Source organism: Haliaeetus leucocephalus, unplaced genomic scaffold (genome assembly GCF_000737465.1).
Source record: "Haliaeetus leucocephalus isolate CR32 unplaced genomic scaffold, Haliaeetus_leucocephalus-4.0 Scaffold849, whole genome shotgun sequence".
Classification (NCBI taxonomy): domain Eukaryota; kingdom Metazoa; phylum Chordata; class Aves; order Accipitriformes; family Accipitridae; genus Haliaeetus; species Haliaeetus leucocephalus.
In genome coordinates, this window is record NW_010973285.1 from 1,674,199 (window position 1) to 1,694,983 (window position 20,785).

Genomic DNA, 20,785 nt, shown 5'->3' on the forward strand with positions numbered 1-20,785 from the left:
CGGGCGGGCGGCAGCGGGGCGCCGCCATGGAGAGGACCCCCATCCCGGTGCTGACGGTGCAGACGGCGCCCTACGAGGACCAGCGGCCGACGGGCGGCGGGGGGCTGCGGCGGCCCACGGGGCTCTTCGAGAGCCAGCGCAACTACCTGCCCAACTTCGTGCAGAGCCTCCTCTCCTCCGTCGACCTCCGCGACCGCCAGGGCTGCACCATGGTGGTGGGCAGCGACGGCAGGTACTTCAGCAAGACGGCCATCGAGATCGTCGTCCAGATGGCCGCGGCCAACGGGGTAAGCGGCCCCCTCGCCCTCGCCGCCGTGCCCTCGCGCCGTAGCCGGGCCCCCTCAGCCGCCCCCGGCCCGCCTGAGGCGGGCGTCCCCCTTCGCCTCCTCGCAGCGGGGGCCTCCCCGGGTAGCGCTGGATGCGCCGGTCAAAATAAGACGAGCTTCGCGTCCGGCCGTGTGTCGGTGGTCTGCGCCTCCGATGCCCGGGTCAGCCCAGTGCCGGCTCGGACGTCCTTTAGGCCGTACCGCTAGGCTTCGGCGTGGCTGGCTTTATCTATGTATAACGGAGGCGGTCGTGATAATAACCTCGGGAGACTGCTGCTGGCCATGCTGTGCTGCTTCGCACCTTATTTTAGACTGGGGCAGGAATGGGAGCTGAGGAGCAAAGTTGACTCTGCAGGAGAAAATGTAGCAGAATTAAAAATAAGCGTGTGGGAAAAGGGGGTGTCAGACTCCTATCTGCTGCTCAGGATCTTTTGAGAATATTCAAGGAAAATGGTGTTACTGAAGCAAGAGGAATTCAGCATTTCGCTGCATCCTAAGAAAATAATCGTTCTTCTCCATTGCTCACTTGCAAACAAATTACGAAATGCAAGAAGACCACAGTGGCAAATACCTCTGTGATCAGATGGGTTTCAGCTTGTCTTGTGCCGTGTTGAAAATAGGAAACCGATGTCTTCTGATAGATATGTGCACATTCATGTGTTGGTGTGTATGAACAGAAAGCTGGAAGTACCAGCTAATGTGGGCTTGAAGTTTCTGCTTCAATGCAGAGATGAAGCTGCTGTCTCTCATTATGATGGCTAAATTGATTCTCCGGATCTGGCAGAAGTGACATAATTTTATAGTTGTTTTTTTTTTGTAGTGAATTTACTTTTTCTTAACTCTTTTCAAAAGCTCCATTCTTTAAATGCAGTCCTGTTTTATAACCAGGAGATCTTTCAACTTTAAAACAAATCTCTGTAGATGTCTGAATTTTCCCTGCTGTTTTATTGTCCCATACAAGCTATATGGATTAGCCAGCCTGGTATAAATAATGAGTATTTTAAATTTATTTCTAAGGCATGTTGTCACCACACTGATACCATCAAGAAGATGCTGAGTGATACCTGAGATTTTGGAGACGCTGGCCGTGTTACATGCTGGCTAGCTTTTGCAAACTTACTGTTCACGCAGGGGCTTGGTAGAGGCCAGGGCTTATGTGGCCGGGGGTGCGAGGAGGGCTGTCAGGGAGGCCGCTGGTGAGGGCAGCATGGTGGTGTTTTGTCCGCAGTGGCAGGGAGGGAGTGTGCCGGGAGCGAGCGCAGAGCAGTGGGAGTGGACTGGTGTGTGGGGCGTTGCGAGGAAGGTAGGATGGGACCTGGAGGAGTGCTGCTCCCTACCCCCTTCCCCCACGTAGCTCCGTGGAGAAAGCCTCACCGCTGGAATTGTACCTGTTCACCAGGTGGGACAAAGCACAGCAACAGCTTCAGCAAGAGCCCTGCAGCAAGAGCTGCCCTGCCGAGGCTGAGGTCCTTGCCTGCCCTTGCACACTGGTAGGAGCTACAGATTTACAGCCACAGGGTGACCACAAAGACCGAGGTGCTGAGGAAGACAAGAACTTTGGGGTTTAGAAGACCAGGGGCTTGTCAGCCAGGTTATGCTGTATTCAGGACTCCTTCCTGACTAATTCTTCCTGTCAGCTTGCCTCCTTCCCTCTGCTTCTGTCACATTCCCCGTTTTGCTCGGTTTCCTCTGAAGATCAGGTCTTTTTGACCTCAGGATATTTCCAGTTTGATGTGTTTCTGGCACCTTGCTGTAGTAGTGCTTCCCCTTTCTTAAGTTACTGCAAGTTTCTCCCTAGTGTTTTCTGAAGCCAAAACCCAAGCTTTTCTGCTCACAGTTCCCACAAATATCTGAATTCAAGCATGATGCTCTTACAAATGACACAGTCCTCACAAATTCAGCAGGCCAGCTGTTGGGGTGCTACTGATACTGAAAAGGCTTCCCATTTCCATGTGCTATGCTCCATCCCCTCACCACCATCCTCGCCCTGCTCGCTCTCACCCCCGTTTCTCTCACGCATGCTGTAAGTGCATAAGCCTCACATTTACTTAGTGAGTACTGTTTGTGTGTTTTATTTTTTGGCTGTTAAAATATATCTGCTGGGAAAATACCTAAACCTCTCTGGAGGCATTGTTTAGTGCTGCGCTGTGTAAGTAGGGGGAGAGGAAGGGAATACTCCTGAGGCCAAAGATCTCTCCCTTTGGATAAGGTTAATGTCATTAGAAGGCACGTAGCCAGTATCACACGGAAAGAAGTGAGCTGGTGTAGGCAGGATCGGATGAAATGTGTGGAAGCCTTGAAGTTGCATTCAAAACCTTGAGCCACCCCAGAGTGCCAGGAGAGGGATAGCCATGTAGTGCTGATAAACTGAACTTGAATCTCCTTCCTGGAAGACATGTAGCGAGTGTTATGGTTAATTGTGCCTGCTGAGTACAAAAATAAAGGGGATTTTCTATTATCAACTGTAAATGCATTGCCCTTTAGAGTTGCTAGGTTCCCCTTGTTCTAATTTGGTGACTCACCCCTCATTCCCCCTGCGTTAACAGCCTAGCACAGTTGGCATAGGCCCCAGCAGAAGGAATGAGATGAGGCCCCCTGCCCGGTCAGCTGCCAGTGCTTGCCCTGCCGCCTTCTCATCCTCAGTCCCTCTGGCTCATGCCCTCCAGCTTGGGGTTGCAAGTACACACTCCACAGCCGTAGCCTGCGTAGGCTTCCACTGGTGGCAACAGCCACAGGCTGGTGCATGCTGTGCAACTGTAATCAGCACACGCTCCACCAGATCTTTCTGTTCAGAGCCGAAGGTGGCTAACCAGGGTCACCCTTCGGTGGGTCACACAGCTGGGGCTGTAGCAGACACGTTTGGGTAAGGGACTGTGTGCCGTGAGAAGGTGGGGCTGTGTGAGGAAAGCTGGACGGGTCCCGTACCATTCCGGGTTGCAACAAGGGGTTTTGGTAAGTGGGGTGTTAGGAGAGTGTCTGAGGCTGTATTTCCCTTTTCACCTGCGTCCTGTCAGTAGCGGTGTCCTTGTACCTTAATGTGCGGAAGAACTGAGGTAAAAGGCTCCACCGTTTATAATACAGTTCCACTACAGATTAAATGCAAGTATTCCATTAGACCTATCGAGTGGATACACTGTCTCATTTCTGATGCAAAATTTAGGATAGGTTTAAATGAGAAGCTGGCATGTGTGAGAATCAGTGGCAGATCAGAAGCTGGTGATCATACTCTGAATATGGAAAGTCATAGCAACATCCTAGAGAGATCACAAGAGTATTGCTACTAGTGCTGTAGAAGCTGGAGATGGCAGAGAGTTTTCCAATTGTCTTCTTTATAATACCATGGTGTTTTTATTTTCCATGGTCTTCCATGCAAATCTTGCCATCCCTCCCTGGACCTGTATGATTGATATATTTGCTTGAATGTTGAGTGGGGCGCTCAGTCATCTTTATGGTACTATAGTACAAGATAGGAAGGCACAGCCCTGTGCTGTCCAGGATATAATCTGCTTGCTTCATGTTCTTTCAAGTTTAATTGACTGAGGCATGTGAGAGATTACTGGGAAAAATAATTAAAAAAAGCATTAAATGACTCCATGATAATCAACTGAATCGTCTGAAAATGCACAGCTGCAAGTGGTAATATTGCATAAAAATGTTCTTGTAAAGTACTTGTTAGGATGACTGTTCTTTCAGCTGTAAGAGTTTGCTGAGGATCATGGTCTTTGTTTCTGCTGTTGCTACTAAAAGCAGATTGACAAAATAGAACGTGGCGTAGGGGCACAGTATTAGGAGAGACGTTACATGCCTGTGATCTTGTAGCCATGCAAGTTTTTGAATTCCAGAGATAATCTTCCCATGCTATGAAACTGTCCAAGATTTTCAGAGGTATATTACTGGAACTTTAATTGTGAGTCAGTGCATGGAAATTATTTGGTTACTGTTTTAGCCCAGCTTGCGAGAAGTCTGTGAATCTGAGTGTACATTACTTAAAATTAATTAAATATCAGTTTAGTATTTGGTTCAGCGACAAAATGAACAGCTTCTGGGCCAAGAGAGGGACGAGGTTGTGTGTTCTTGCCACTGAAATGAAGAGAGCAGAGGAAGATGGGTAGCGTGCATACACTTCTAAGGTCTGCACTGTCCTCAGGGAGTTTTGTAAAAGCACTGAAGACCTTCACATAAGGTGAAACTCTTTGCAGTAGGCACTGCAAATAAAATATCTGTGTATCATTCATGTAATTTCACTTTCAAATCCTTAATTGAGAATACTAAATATTGCAGTATTTCTATAGTATAGAAATTAGTATAATAAATAGTATTTCTAAGTAGTATAGAAATAATAGCCTTGTGACAAATGCTGAAGGCAAAGCAAATTACTCCTGTTCATATTAATATTGGACATCCAGAAAAATGGGAAAACTGGTTTGTGCAATATCTGTTGAACAGGAAAAAAATGAAAGTATGGTGAATAGAGAGCGCCAGGTAATTTATGCATTCTGAATAAACTAAGTATTCTACTTACTTTAAAAAAACAGTTTTCGTTTGCATGAAGGCAAAAATCTAAACCTCAGAAGTTTAGATTTAGAAGTACAAAGAACATGTGCTCATGATAAGCCTGTATACAAGTATAAGTGCATTTATACTTGAGTGTACCTCAAGATAGATTCAGTGGTGTTGTTTTCAAGCATTTTGCAAAATGTAATTCCTGTCATCTTCCTTTGGCTTACCCATACACAATATTGTTTTCAGAGCTAGCACCCATTTCTGACAGCTGTATTTGGAAGATTGAGTCATTGCTCTAGCTTTCTACATGCTTCATAGTTTAAAAAAGGGAGAGACAATATTCAAAACAAACATTTTCAGTATTTATTTTCGCCATGCTTTTCTTTCCATAATAAAGGTACATGGGTAGATTGTTGTATAGACTGGAAAAAGTTTGTTAGAGTCTATTTCCCAATGTTTTCTGTTTTTCTAATGCTTCACTACAATTGGCAATAGTGATTAAATGACAGCATAAATACAACAGTCTTGCAAGACATGGCATGTTGTCCAAAAGCTGCTCCATGGACTGAAAGGAAGCCATAAAAGGACACACTCAAATTCAGAACAATTTAAAAAAAAAAAAATCTCTATTTCTCTTTCAAATTATTTACATGGCACTGGTTTAAATAAAACAGTAAAATATGTGGCTAATGGAAAGTTTTCTTTCTTCAGCTTGATTCTAAAAGTGTGTCAAAGCATGTGCTAGAAGTCCTAGTGATTTAAGTGCCTCTCCTGCTGGATGGAGTTTTACCGTATGCATTTTCTGGGGTAAAAGTGTGTCTGTCAGTTGTCAGCCACAACAACTGGAAATGCTTCTGTTTTAAAAAAAAAAAAAAAAAAAAAAGAGTCTTCCTTGTTCCCCAGTGTAGGAATTGCATTTCTGTGGTAACAAGAAGGGTTGTATAGAAATTAGTTTGGAAGTAGTTTAGTATTCAAAACAGTTGAATAAATAAAATGTAAATGTAGCATTTGGAGATTTAAAAGAGTTTTAAAAGATGGGAAGAACATTACATAAATGTGAAGAAGTCTGATCAGTAAGAGAGATACTGATTTTGTTCTGTAATTGGTGAAATAACATTTAATCAGCTGCTTCACTTGGCTTGGAGCTAGGATTGGAGGAAATATACCTTCATTGTTGCTCCTAAGGTCTGTAAACTATGATAAACTGAGAGCTTTACAAATACACGTGCTGTAAATTACTGCTTAGTTTTACCTTCAAGGAGAAGCAAGAGTGGAAAGGCAGGAGGGGCGTAAAGTCATAAGGTGATACAGAGTCTTGCAAGTAAACGCTGTCACAGTGCACAAGCATAACATTTAATACATTCTTCAAGGAAAACTGTATTCACTGGTATGTTTTGTTCTACGAATAATCAAAGGTATTTATGTTGTAGTCTGCATTAGGTTCTATAATAAGGAAGATGGTATTGGTCTTAATCATTCAGTCATAGGTTAATGAAACTGTATTGTTAGGCTTAAATAGGAAATAAAATTGTTCAGTACCACTGAAGTGAGCAGAAATGAGGTTCAGCTGTATAGTATATGTGTTAACTGTGTATACACTCCACCCTCACCAAACTGACCATTTCAGTGGAAGCACTGCTTTAAAATAATCTGTTGAAAGAGAAAATGTGGATTCTGCTGATTTGCATTTCCTTCTGGAAAGGATACTTGTTTTCCCTGGAAGACATTTTCATTATAGTAGAAAAATCAGAAACCAAAATTTTTTGTATCTTAACTTTTTCTTTTTTCATTTCCTTCAGAATTGTTCCAACCTTGGAAAAAAAAAAGACGGTGAAACAAATTCTCCCAATAGTAGGAAGAGCAAGTAAAATGAACCTTTGAAGTTTTTCTATGAACTGTACTTATAATTTTGATAGCTTTCCTGTTTTCTAGCAACAATCCATAGGCTTCAAAATTGCCTGCAGAAACTGTGAAAAGAGAACCAGGTAGACAAACAATCATCCTATCATCAGATCTTGAGGTAGAAATCCCAGTTAATAGAATGTGTTGTTCTGCACGTTTTTTTAAATTTGAAAGCAGATGTTGTAATTTTCAGTGAAAGAGAAATGGTTAACTGTAGTTTGTGCTTTGTGCGGGTTAGCAAAAAATTACTTGTACTTGCTTAAGAACTTGATCATTTCAATGTAGAGTATGTTTTTTTTTTAATTAAATTAGTTCAAAAACCAGGCTAAATAAATAATTTATTAATCCTTTGCTTTTCTGAAATTATTTGGAACCCCACTTCTAAATAACCATTAGGGGCCTCACACAAGTGCTGGACCCAGAAGAAGGTAATCTGTATATGAAGGAACAGTCCTTTATAGAAGGGTGGCATGTTGTGACACCTCCTGTGCTGTTGCTTTGCCACACAGACAGTAGAGCTGTCAAATCTCCCTCAAAACTAGAGAGGAAACTTGAGGCTGAACTCCCACTCTGCTTTTAGATAGGGAGTGGGAAGAATTCAGTGTTCTACGTCTCCCTCCCTCCCGCCCTCCATCCCCACCCCTCTACTTCCCAAACTACTACTCAGTAGTGGTGGGGTTTTTTGTTTGTTTGTTTGTTTTATTTTAAGTAAGGATATTAAAAACCCCCTTTGGCAATATCCTTTTAAGCTCCATATGCAGCTGCCTCAGTTCTCATCTGTGACACAAACCTCCCCTTCTCCCCTCCTTTTTTGTATCTGCCTGTTTCCCAGGAACTGGAACTCTTTCATATTTCTTTGTAAATACATTTCTGGTTGGCTCCTAGATTATTTATGTTGAAGCTGTAGTATCTGTGTAGGGATGAAGGCAAGGTTTTGAAATTGGAACCTTGCAGTGGGACTGCATACAGTACTAAACACATTGAACCAGTGTTTCGTAACACCACCTGAAAGCTTTTTTTACTTTAAGAATGGTGGGAACTTCCCCTGCTCAGCTGTGCCATGGGAAACACACCCTCTTAGTCTGGAATAGCCCAGGAGTCACAGATGGCTGGAGGAGGAGCAGTACTTTCTATAGGGCAGGACATCCAAGGGTGTCTTAGGAATAGAGATGAGACCTGTAGAGTCTGCAAGTCCTACTATGTATAGTGATACTGGTGATTGCACTGAAAGGCTGCTCCGTGAAAGGCAATTCGCTTGCTGTTCTCTTTTTTGCTGGTTAAAGCCCCAACCCTGCAAACTACAGCCACACAGTCGGCCGTAAACTGTATTGATAGTTTGAGGGGATTTGCTGGTTCGTGGGGATACGTGGAAAGGTCTGATAGCAGGATCATAGCCCAGTGCTATGCTGGGGAGCTTTGCAAATCACTGCCATGGCTGTGCTTTTGCTCTACCATCAATAAACAGGCCACTGGTGTTAAATGTGCCAGGATACAATATTTTTTTGTCAGCGTTCCAGATCAGCGTGCAACCAACTCGTGTACATGTATTTCTCTACAAAGGAATAGGTTCCATACTAGGACTTCATAATTTCTATCCTATACATGTATGCCTGTATGTGTGTGCGTTTATTTATTAATTTTCAAAAGTTTAGTACCATTCAGAGTACTTTGACTTCCTTTTCCACCTAGATCGGCAGATTGGTTATTGGACAGAATGGTATTTTATCCACACCTGCTGTTTCATGTATCATCCGAAAGATCAAAGCAGCTGGTGGAATTATTCTAACAGCTAGCCACAGTCCTGGGGGACCTGGAGGAGAGTTTGGAGTCAAGTTTGAGGTTGCCAATGGAGGTAGGTTTTTTTTAATAACACAACATTGCATCTCGATATGATGAAAATATGCTGGCAAGGATAACTAGCTTACTTTAACTATGTGTTTTTCATTTATTCTGTTAAAACTGTGAGGAGTATATGCATATCTCTTTTTTTTTTCAGTAATAGCAGTGTATTTGTTTACATGGGTTCATACAGTAAGCATTAAATGTTCACTGAAGTCCTTGTGGTAGCTGTAAGATTTCTATAAACAAAAGGTTTACTATCTCATTTTTATAGCATTGTATGTAGTCTGCCAGATCATTGTAACAGTTCTGATCCTTTTATAAAGATGCCTGTGAGGGAGCTCTGTTTTGCTCATATTTCTGTGTTGCTTGTCTTGGCATTTATTTAAAGCGTGTAATTTCAGAAGTGCTGTAAGCAGTATAACTCATTGTCTTGTATGGAAGAAAGCACTTCTCATGTTTACCCAGGAAATAACTGCCCTTACCCAGGGAGAGGGTTGTACCATTTTAACTACTGCAATTCCAGTGTTGAATAATAGAGGTTGTGTATATAGCTGATGTCTTGTTTTTCAAAATTGGCAAGCTAACACATGTAGGTATGTTATACATGATGTATGTTTTATGTTATAGATTTGTGTACACCTATAAAACATCATGGTGACAATTGCTGACACCTTGTGTACCTCACGCATGTAGAGTGCTTTCCATCTGAAAAAACTGAATTGCTTTTAAAATAATGTTTGCTTCCCCATTTTGAAGGTGGGAGACCTTGAGCCTTTGTCCCTTGTTTAATTGAAAAATGGGCATGGTTAAACCAGTGTGATTTTATAAACAGAATAGACTTGAATCCTGGAGAGATTAAAGGGACTGTGTAAGGTCAGACAGTGAGAAAGCCAGGGTCACAGCACAAAGATACCAGAGCCAAACCGTTACATGCATTAGCACTCTGTAAACTTTAAAACACCACATACACCTAAAATCTCTTTGGTAGATGGGTAACAGTTGGTGGGGCGTTCTTTTTAGTGTGCTTTGCCTTTTTAAAGAAAATTCAAACAGGCTGTTAAGCTTTAATTATGAAGCACTTCTCAAGCACAAGCCATGAGGTTCAATTATTTATGATAATCAGCAGGGACATAATGAAAAGTAGTTGGTTTAAGTTGCAGCTGTGAAAATGGGGGTTAAGTATTATGCAAGGCTTTTGAATGAAGAGAATGGTTAGGCACCACAACAAGCTTCTGGGGAGGGCTATTGTTGCTCTGCATTCTTGCTCAGTCTATTTTGCAGATCCGGGTCAGGCAGAAGTGGTTTGTTTCTGTAGCTGTAGGAGAGAATGCAGAGAGACGCTGTGGGATCTCCTTAGCTGGAAATATCAGTAGACAATACATCCATTTATCGAGGATGATCTGGAGCTAATGAAACCTGTCCTCACCCCTTGGATGGGTTTGGATTAGATGAGTAAGAAGTCATTTTCTAAGCCAAATAAAGAGTTAAGTGACTGTTACTGTATTGCCTTAGACCACCTGGTACATTGCATCTGAGATGGAACACACCAATTTATGTGGCAAAGCTGCACTGAGTATAGCAGCATTGCTAAAGGAGTGGGAAGTTAGCACTGAAAAGACAGAGGCTTTGGATTAGGAGAGAGAGCACATAAAAGAGAATAAAGGAAGTAATTTTTCAGAGTGGAAGTGTGGCTTTAATATAAGCAATGAAGAGTCAGGTAAGCCAGAAAGGACTTTCGTTGTAACTCAGACTCAACTCTTGCACTGCATATAGCATAGCTCATGTGGTAATTGTTGCATCAAGCCTGCAACTTTTATTTGATTGACAGCAAATCTTTAAAAATAGAGCCAATCTTCAGGATTTGGCAATAAAAGTAATGCACAAGTGAGATGTGATTTCTGTTTCTGAATGACATAACTGTTCCAGGTCATAATTGCTTGTTAAGCAGTTAAGGTATTTTGAATTCTAACAAAGTCACATTTCATTAAGCCGTTAGAGGAAAACTGCAAGAGAACACTACTGTCAAACTGGTAAGACTTTTTAAAATGATAATTATGTCTAATGAAATAATGTGAAACACAAAGCTATCTCACCTTCACCAGTGCGCATTTGCAGAAAGCCCTATGAAACACCAGAAACTGCTGCTGAAGGACAAGTTTTCCTTTAATATGTATGTTGAGATTGCATGTAGAGTAAAAAAATGGCAGTCTTTGGGCAATAACAACAAAGAAAGATGGCTATGGGTTTTTTGGTTCCCTCATCCCCCCTGCCATGGATAATGATTGATTTAAATACTCTATGTGAATCAAAACGCTGCAAGTAATGCACTGTATTTCCATGTTATGTATTTTCAAAAAATGTTTTAAACCTGTGTTACACTGAAAGAAAAGACCTTATTTGCTATAGTTTTTTGTTTGGGTTTATTCCTTAATAACTCACAAGAAATTCAGAAAATGTTTGCTATAGCACTCACTTTTTAAGTAGGGAACCTTCATTAAAAAAAAATGACCCACATTCTTTTTTCTTATAGGACCTGCTCCAGATATAGTTTCAGATAAAATCTATCAAATCAGCAAAACCTTGGAAGAGTATGCCATTTGTCCTGATCTCAGAGTTGATTTGTCACGCCTAGGAAGACAAGAATTTGATCTGGAGAACAAATTCAAACCTTTCCGAGGTATTAATGTCTGCTTTTATGCATGCTACTTCCATTGGTTCTAAATATTAGAATTGCTGCAAAATGATGAAGGGTAATTATTTAAACAAAACTTTAATTTTTCAAAATGCCTTATTACAAGTTCTCAAAATATTAGGCAGTTGTCGTGGTTTAACCCCAGCAGCAACTAAGTACCATGCAGCCGCTCACTCACTCCCCCCCCATCCAGTGGGATGGGAGAGAAAATAGGGAAGAAGAAGTAAAACTCGTGGGTTGAGATAAGAACGATTTAATAGAACAGAAAAGAAGAAACTAATAATGATAATGATAACACTAATAAAATGACAACAGTAGTAATAAAAGGATTGAAATGTACAAATGATGCGCAGGGCAATTGCTCACCACCCACCGACCGATGCCCAGTTAGTCCCTGAGTGGCGATTCCCTGCCCCCACTTCCCAGTCCCTATACTATATGTGACGTCCCATGGTATGGAATACCCAGTTTGGGTCAGCTGTCCTGGCTGTGTCCTGCGCCAACTTCTTGTGCCCCTCCAGCTTTCTCGCTGGCTGGGCATGAGAAGCTGAAAAATCCTCGACTTTCGTCTAAACACTACTTAGCAACAACTGAAAACAGCAGTGTTATCAACATTCTTCACATACTGAACTCAAAACATAGCACTGTACCAGCTACTAGGAAGACAGTTAACTCTATCCCAGCTGAAACTAGGACAGCAGTATAGGTAAGTGTTGTGTTTGTTTTGCACATAAGGAAGCTGAGTTACGGACTTCAAGTGCATGAGGCCTCATCATTTAGCCAAATACCTTTACCAAATATATGTGCTTAGGCTTGCTAGTAGTTAAACACCAAACACAAACATTTTAGGACTAGGAACGGTTTGCTTATGGAAGTCTAATTGACAAAAGAGTTTGTGAGACTCTTGGTTTATTCATTCTTTGCTCACACTTTCTGAAAAGTTGTGGGATGTATAAGGCACTGGCCATCCAGTCACTCCAAATGTAAAGGGAGTGCTTAAGCATATGTTTTAATTTTAAGTATGTGAACACTTTTATGCCTACACTTCATTTAAAATGAGCTAACACAGCCATTTTGTCCCGAAGGAGTCAAAAGCAAAGGAAGGGGTCCAGACAATATTTCAAATACTGTAAAACTCTGTGTGGCCTCAAGAACTCTTCCTCATTCCTGATGTCCTAGAATAAAAGCCAGTTTAAAGCCACTGAAACATTATATTTTGAGACAAAAACCAGCTTGATAAAGTTTTTGATGAAAAAAATCTTAAATTACGAATTGTTTGATTGCAAAGAACATGTTCGGCTTTTTAGGCAAACAAAAAGCAAATAAAATTCAGCTCCAGCACCACTCTGGAATCATATGATTGCCACAGTTTTAAATTTTGCTTTTTCAACTTTTTAATCTCTCCAAACTGTGTTTTTCTAAATGAAAATGAGACACCTCTCCCCCCCTCCCCGCTACAGGTAGTATAAAAATAGATTTAAAATAATTGCAATTTGTCTGAATGTTTTTCTAAGGAAAAATTGTTTCCCAATCATCTCTTCCCAGAATCCCTCATCCTGGGACAGTAGAGCTGCCAGGGATCTCTACTGAAGAAGCAATGTAATTAGCTTACAAGAGCATGAAAAAGTATAGTTTACACAGGTCTAAATGCAGAATGAAAGTGCAGAAAGAATGCAAATAATTTTAAAAGTATTTTAAGATACTATCTGATGTATTTAAAACTTCCACTCTTTCAGTTGTATGAACTAACTCCTGTGAATCAAGGCTACAGAGGTGTTGAAGCAACTGAGAATAAACCAGTTGGGTTTGGCAGGAGCTAAAATAATTTTTAGACTTTAATCCTACATGCAATTTATCTTAACATGTGTGAGCAGCTCCAGTGAAATTGAGGCATTTGTTCATATGTGTAAAGCTTAGAGCCTACTTAAACATTGCTAGGAGTAGGGCATAGAAGATATGCAGTAATGTAATTCCAGTGAATCCTTGAGACTTTCAACATATACCATAGAATTAACTCATTTTCAAATAGCTTTTACAGGTTGTTTTTCAGCCTTGAGAACCTCTTTTTTTTGTTTCTCCATTCAAGTGTATTGTTGCAATCTATTCTAAGTGTTTTTCTTAGGCTCAAAAAATGTCTGTGTCATTTTCATGTTATCCTAAAGAAGAGCATTAGGGTGAGATCAGTGTTTCTGAGGAAAACTACCTGATATTCCAAGTAATAATTTAACTTGTAGCTAAAATATTTCAAGATACTTATTTAACCAGATAAAAAGACATTTGTATAACATATGCTTTTTAATTTAATCAGGAAAAGTAATACGTTCCAATATGACTGAGAAGCATCACTTTTGACAGTTGTTTGGTAACTGCTTTCATTTTGACAGACTTACTTTCATTAATTCATTTTAGTTTAATGTTTTACATCCAAAAGAACTAGGAAAATTGTAGGACTCTGTTTCTATGAATTTAGAATTCAAATTAGTGAGACCTTAGCAAAAAACAGATGTTGTATCTGAGCTTAACTTTCCTAAATCAGTGAGATATAGAATGAAAAAGTATAGTAGTAGATTGACAACAAACTGGAGACAGATATTCTAGGTGCAAAACCCTAGAAGAATAGGCTGTATGTCTCTCCTGATGGGATGATGCAGATGGATACTGCTGTAAGGTAGAAGAATAGAAACTTGGCATGGGCATCTTCCATCCTCTGAGAATAAACCTGTTTAGCTTGAAAAGTTGTTTAGTGATTTAGTGAATGATAAATAGTTTACTTTGATATAATGTACTGTCATGAATTTTTTCAGTGAAATAGGAACTGTCAACTTACCTTATCTCTGCAGTTCTTTAGCAGGCAAACCTGTTACTTTTGCAAGGCTTAAAGCTTGATGGTAGCCACAGTGAAATCAGTGGAAGTGTTTGACTTTGTCCCTATGGGCTTCAGAGCAAATCCATATTACGCAGAGGTTGCACGCTTTGATTTTAGTTGAGGTGCATGGCTGGTGGAAGTGAACTGGAAGAAATATTTTCCCATATGTGAACTGTAGTGTTTTTTTTCTACCTAATTTTTCTAGTGGAAATTGTGGATTCTGTGGATATCTACCTCAATCTCCTTCGAAGTATCTTTGACTTCAATGCGATCAGAAATTTGCTGACCGGACCCAACCAGATTAAAATAAGGATTGATGCCATGAATGGAGGTACAAACTTAAGTTGCTATCAGGACAAAATTGTAGGTACACTGCAATAGTTTCCCAGTAAAGATGGTACACTGCAATACTTTCCCAATAAAGGTACAGTGTATAAAAGTCAGACTTTTTAGTAAAGTTAAGGGTAATAAGAAAGGATTTGAACATTATACTAGTAACAAAGGCAGTCTTAACAATGGGTTAGGTCCCTTATTAGGTAAAGAGGTTTATCTTTCTTGTTAAAGAAATGAAGGCACATGTGTCCAATAAATGTTCTCTTTCTGCATTTGGAAGCAAGCGGGATGAGGTAATCTTGCCATGAGAGGGTGATGAAGTATGTTGCAGGGTGTAGTAACCAAGCAGGTTACAAGGCAGTATCTACTAAGATTTAATTCTAAACGGTGTAAAATTAGTTAAGTCTCAATAAATTGCACCCTAGAATCCTTAAAGAGTTTGCTGAGACCTCTGTCTCACTAACATTAACTATTAAAAAATTTCAGTGTACTGGGGCAATATGAAAGAAAGTGTCACAGAAGACAGCAAGGGGACCAATTTTGTGCAAATATGAAAAAATTATGACCTGTGTCACTTGAGGAGACATAGATATTTATGAGATTTATCTTAGGCTACATCATGAAAAAATAAATGAAGAGATCTACAGATAATGATTTCAAGGGTAGGAATGTAGGTGATGCTGTTCAACATTATCATATGGAAGTCAAATTCTATCAAACAAACCAGGTTTCATTCTTTAACAGGATTACAAAACCAGACTGATAAAGGGAGCTGGATACACTTACAAAACATTTGTGAAGCATTTTCTCTAGTACAGCATGATAGTCACTGTTCAAAAGATCATAGTGGGCTTACAGTCAGTGTGAACACCCAGTTTTGCCAAGGTATGGCAAAAGGGCAGATGATGTCCTTGAACAATGCAGAGGGAGCAATGAGGATGGCACTGCCTCCTGTTATGTACAATACTGGAGAGAATGTTACTCAAATAGTTTGTAGAGCTCTGATGTCCAGATCTATAACCAAGTATTGAAAAATCTTACATGTGGTCAAAAAGATGCATAGTCTGGCTCAAGGTTAGAAAAACTGATGCATCACAAAAATTTTATAGGACTGAGTTTGTTTACTTTATTTACAAGGTGATAGAGAATTGGCTTTATGACTTTGTATCTTGGTGGAGAAATAGTGATACTATAATACATGGCACATGTACAGTAAGTGTATACAAGTGTATGTATTTGTTTATACAAGGGAAAGTTGTTTTGGTTTTTTTTCTACAGAAGAATTATTTCTCAGTCTTCTATTCCCCAAAATACCAAAAAGAATCAATAGTAAGAAGTTGAGGCCAGACAAATTCAAACTGACATGTAGCTCACATGCTTATGGGTAACAGTGAATAACCACTGGAGCAATCTACCAAAGATAGTTGGGATTTGTCCTTCTCTGGGAGGCATCAGATCAGAAGACTTTCTGAATGAGATGCATTAGCCTAAAGCGAGTCATCAGCCACAATATACTGAACTTTAGAGCGGACCACATGTGTATGAGGACAAACTGTCTTCCAAAGTTTGTTTTCTCTCTGCATCTCTGGAATATGCTTTTATGTCTGTAGACATTGATAGTTCAACATCAGCATAGAAAAGAGTAATGTATCAGGAGTCTACTCTTGATAAGAGCCTGAATCATTGTTTGCTGTATATTTTACAGAATTAGCATCTAAATTTTCATGAACACAAGTTTCTCACATAGTTTTACCTCGGATTACAATTGCTCCAGTTAGCAAGATTTGGGAGTAAGGTAGGAGAAAGAGAGCATGAGAGAGTGAGCAATCACTCATGAATTTTTTATCTCTAAGTGACCTGTTCATACCTGCCTCAGGGATGCAGAAAGCTCAGTCAGTTGTTAGTGTCTGTTCAGCCAACAAATGCATATAATAATTATTATATATAATAGCATAAGCTGGGGTCTTAGTTGGCCATATCTTTAAGAAAATAAAGAAGTTATTTTGGAAATAGTTTTGAGAAGGTTTTATTTATTACCTACATGGTAGTAACTAAAATGTGGTAAAATTCTTTGGTGGACAAACCTGTTGTAATTTTAACGTGAATTGGAATGTTGAGGTTATTTCCCATTTGTATTCCCCTTCTGTTTACTTTCCTTGTTATTATGTGTTAAACTGTTGTTTGCATTCCAGGATACATATAATAGCATCTTATTTTTATTCTAGTGACACCCCCCCCCTCCCATGTGTATGATAATTTCTTTACTTAATAATGGGTAAATAAAACTTGCATCTTTCACCATTCAGTGATTACTTTTTCACTTCCACTAATAGGGAATCATTTTTTAATGCTGAATTGCCAATTGATTATTTACTGGGGGGGACAATCACATACTCCTTTGTGAAATAATAGTTTGTTTTTTGTTGCTAGGACAGATGTATAGAATTGCTGAAAGTATGTTTTATATCAAGTCTCCACGGTGCTGTGAAAAATTTGAATATCAAGCATATGCTTTTGTGATTGCATGGCAGATATCTGTTTTTGCAGTTATGGGACCTTACGTGAGAAGAATCCTGTGTGATGAATTGGGAGCTCCTGCAAATTCTGCCATAAACTGTATTCCTCTGGAGGATTTTGGTGGACAGCCTCCTGATCCCAATTTAACGTATGCAACTGCCTTGCTGGAGGCTATGAGAGGTGGTGAATATGGATTTGGAGCTGCTTTTGATGCTGACGGAGTAAGTATTTTGACCTGTCTGGAGATTTCACCATAGTTGTTTTGTCTGGGGTCAGATATGGGACATGTAAGTATAATTTATTTGCTTTTCAGTAAGCCCTTGAAGCTGAAAGTGATATTACTTTCAGGTACAGATGATAGCATTTGCAACCTATAAATCAGACACATATGTTGTAATTTGTCTCTGCAGATGACTGGAAATCAAGCAGGATTTGAATGCAGAAAGAGAACTCTTTAAATATTAGGCTGGTTTTATCTTGTAGTGGCACAACAGTTTTATTCCCTGCTTAGGAGGAGACAGCATATATAGATAATGCAGACTTGTCACCATAAGTAGTAACTAAGTTAAGTCTGTTTTGGTTAACATCGTAAATTGAGCGAATTTTGGCTAAATAAAGCACTGAATCACAATCTCTGTTTTAATTTTTTTATGTCATATTATCAGCATTATAAACAGCAAAGTATTACAGAACACTTTCTGTCCTGACAGGGTGGGAGAAAGATGAAAAGGTTCTGAAGAACAGAAGCTGTTTTCTGTTGTCAGTAAACACAAAACACCCTCCTACTCCCTGTATAGTGTGTGTCATTGCCAGAAAGATTCTCCCACCCAAGCATTCCCTGGCAGGAACAGACTTACTGAAGTGTCATGTAGGAGGCTGAAGCTAGAGACTTATCTGGAGCTTTGATTTGCAAGGCTGGAGGGAGCAATGTTGTGATAACGGGAGTATAAACCTGCCAGGGTGATGCCAATAAATTATTCTGCCCAAAGAGGGATGTGAGTAAGCCAAAGTGTGTTCTTTTTTTCCCTACCTACAGTGGATCTAATAAAAGAAATTGCCACTCCCCAAAACATGGAATTCAAGGTGCTTTTTTGAATTTCTTTTCTTCTCCAGGACCGCTACATGATCCTTGGCCAAAATGGTTTCTTTGTTAACGCGTCAGATTCATTGGCCATAATTGCTGCCAATCTGTCTTGCATTCCATACTTTTGTCAGATGGGTGTCCGAGGATTTGGCAGAAGCATGCCTACCAGCACAGCCCTGGACAAGTAAGATGAAACATTTATTTGTATCACCTTGGTCATTACATTAGTTATCTCTCTGTTTTGTACTACATAGCAATTCCAAGATTGTGAAGTCTTCTAATAAGAGCTTCTAATTTTCACAATCTTTATGTGCTTTATTGTTTTAACTAGTTCTGATGATATTTTGATCTTACCTGGACAAATTTTACCCGCCTTTACTTGGATGAAAATAGTTTAATTCAGCCTGGAAAAGAAATAAATAGGTTAAATCTTTCTGAGACTACAAACAGCTGGCTGGTAATCCCTTTTCCAAATAACTTTGCTTTTTTTCTTAGTAAATAATGGTTTGCAGCCTAATCTAGCAGCCTTTCTTATGAAAGTCATGGAAGTTTAAAACAGATGAAGTACTAATTCAGTACTAAACAAGCATTTAAAAAACTGCAAACAAAACCCCCCTCTTATTTTAAGCTGTTGAAACATATAATCTATTATGATACAAAATGTCCCAGAAGGAATGCAGGCAGTCATGAAATCTATACCCAGTTTCAAGGCAGGTTAAAAGTATACCTAAAGCTATTTCTGACAAGTCTTAGAAGATTTGCTGGATGTGCATGCTGTGGCAGCAGTTGAATTTTGAACAAGTCTTATCCAGGCCTAAATTTTCTGTAAGTAGTGGTGTAAGAGGATTAAGCTAAATATTATTGCCTTATATATTCCATGTGGGAAGAGCACTCACTGAGTCAATTGTGCCTCAGTGTTGATCTGGTTGCATAGCTTTACTAACACAAGAATGATCTGCTGCCCCCATTAAATGTGTCTAATCAGGAAACAGTAATTTTGAAGTGAAATGTAGCTTGTATGAAAAGGCTCATTGCTCTGTGCAAAGCAAGGATATTAGGGTGCTTCCCTATTCAGGAAATTTCTGGAAGTTGCTAAATTCAGAGCTAGCAGCTTCCTCTAATGCTTGACAGAGTCTTCAGGGAAATATTCCTTACTTGTAGGTAGATGGTCTAGTTTAAGGAAATAGTGACGTCAGGGTTTGCTGTATTTTATTTATTCTGTTGAGAAATCCCAAAATCTCATTGTTTAAGTGAAAGTTACCATTATATTGAAATACTATGTAACATAAATAGAAGTTCATTTTTGAATATAAACCCAAGGATATCTGCACTTCTGTAAGACTTGAAGAAACAGTGACATTTAAATATGTTTGTCTGTCTTTTTAAAGTTTGGTAAATATGTCAGAAAGTATGAATGTACTGAAGTCCCCTTCAGTAACACTGTGACTATTTGAATTATGTTCTTCACAATGTTTACTTGACCTTCTGGAGCACAGATCGTCTCATGGTGATTACTGCCTTATTTAGTTCTGCAGAGCTAAGTCTGATTATTAAATAAAACAATTGATAATGATGGAAAGACGTAAATATTTTCCCACCCATTCTTACAAATATTTATTATTAAGAAGTTTGCAGTCTGTATCCAGGACACTTGAATTTTTTTTTCTTTCATTTTGTGGTTGTCTTTGTTTTCCTGAAGATTTAAAAGTTACATGTTTTCAAAGTTGATCACTTTTTTTTTGTGACTCATTAGTACACATGACAGTCCAAAATACCTGAATTTTAGTTTCCTGTAAAAATGCCATAATGTTGTCCAGAGATTCTCATGCTTTGGTGGACAAAGTTGTATAAACTGCTTAATTTATGAGTGCCAGTGCTGAACTCACTCGTTGAAGAGCCAAGCTTAGACCTGAAATCACAGTCAGTAGTTCATCTTAAGCAAGTCACTTTTCCTATATAAAGCTGGCTACATGGATTGGGACACAGTAAGGAGTATCATAAACACCTTTCTTAGAGGTTCACTGCATGAATTATTGAGCCGTCGTGTCTTCCAGGATTCCCAGTGAAGCCCACCATAAGGAACTGCTGGACTACCAGGAAAGATGGTTGTCTGTAAGAGTTATTTTTGAGTAAAATCATAGAATGTCATTGTCTGAAATCCAATATATTGCTTCAAGGAGTGGCTAACAGAGAGGTCAATTCTTGGTATAGGTTTCATGTTGAACTGAATTCCAATTTCATGTATCTATAAACGTAAGGTACAGTTCCACCAGTGTGAGTGAAATCCTCACCCAGTGGGACAGTGGGTGTAAAAGAATATGTGTAAGGCATTCATGATTTCCATTCCCATGGACTAACTGGCCAACTTGCGAAAAAAAAAGCCTTTGGGAAGGACACAAATATTCCCAATACAATGAGGCAAAAAGAAAAAAGAAAGATTGAGCAATTCTATGTAAAATTAGCACACTAGTATAATGTTTAGTGTTAAAATTTTAAAACCTCAATCTGTACTTCTGCAATAGGAAAGGAAATCCTTTCTCTTCCAAAATGTGATGTCTGATACCAGACAGCATGCTGTTTAGTGCGAGGGACAGCATCTTCTCTGTATTGCTGCTCCATGTCTCACCTCCAATATAATAAAATCAGTAAGGAAAATATTTTGTGCTCTGAGTAGAACAATGAGAAAGGAATGGATGACACTGCTTGCTTAAGTCCTGTGG

General features: G+C 39.6%; 1 protein-coding gene across 1 annotated transcript in view; it reads left to right on the forward strand.

Annotated features, from left to right (window-relative positions):
• The first annotated feature begins 8 nt into the window (after window positions 1-8).
• The window catches only part of PGM5 (phosphoglucomutase 5), a 76,896-nt gene continuing 56,119 nt past the window's right edge, over window positions 9-20,785 (forward strand). Inside the window, exons 1-6 of the mRNA XM_010582787.1 lie at window positions 9-287; window positions 8,421-8,583; window positions 11,104-11,250; window positions 14,337-14,462; window positions 17,012-17,202; window positions 18,095-18,249. Coding sequence (XP_010581089.1) covers window positions 27-287; window positions 8,421-8,583; window positions 11,104-11,250; window positions 14,337-14,462; window positions 17,012-17,202; window positions 18,095-18,249 — 1,043 coding nt within the window. The 5' untranslated portion in view covers window positions 9-26. The remainder of the gene's footprint in view (window positions 288-8,420; window positions 8,584-11,103; window positions 11,251-14,336; window positions 14,463-17,011; window positions 17,203-18,094; window positions 18,250-20,785) is intronic.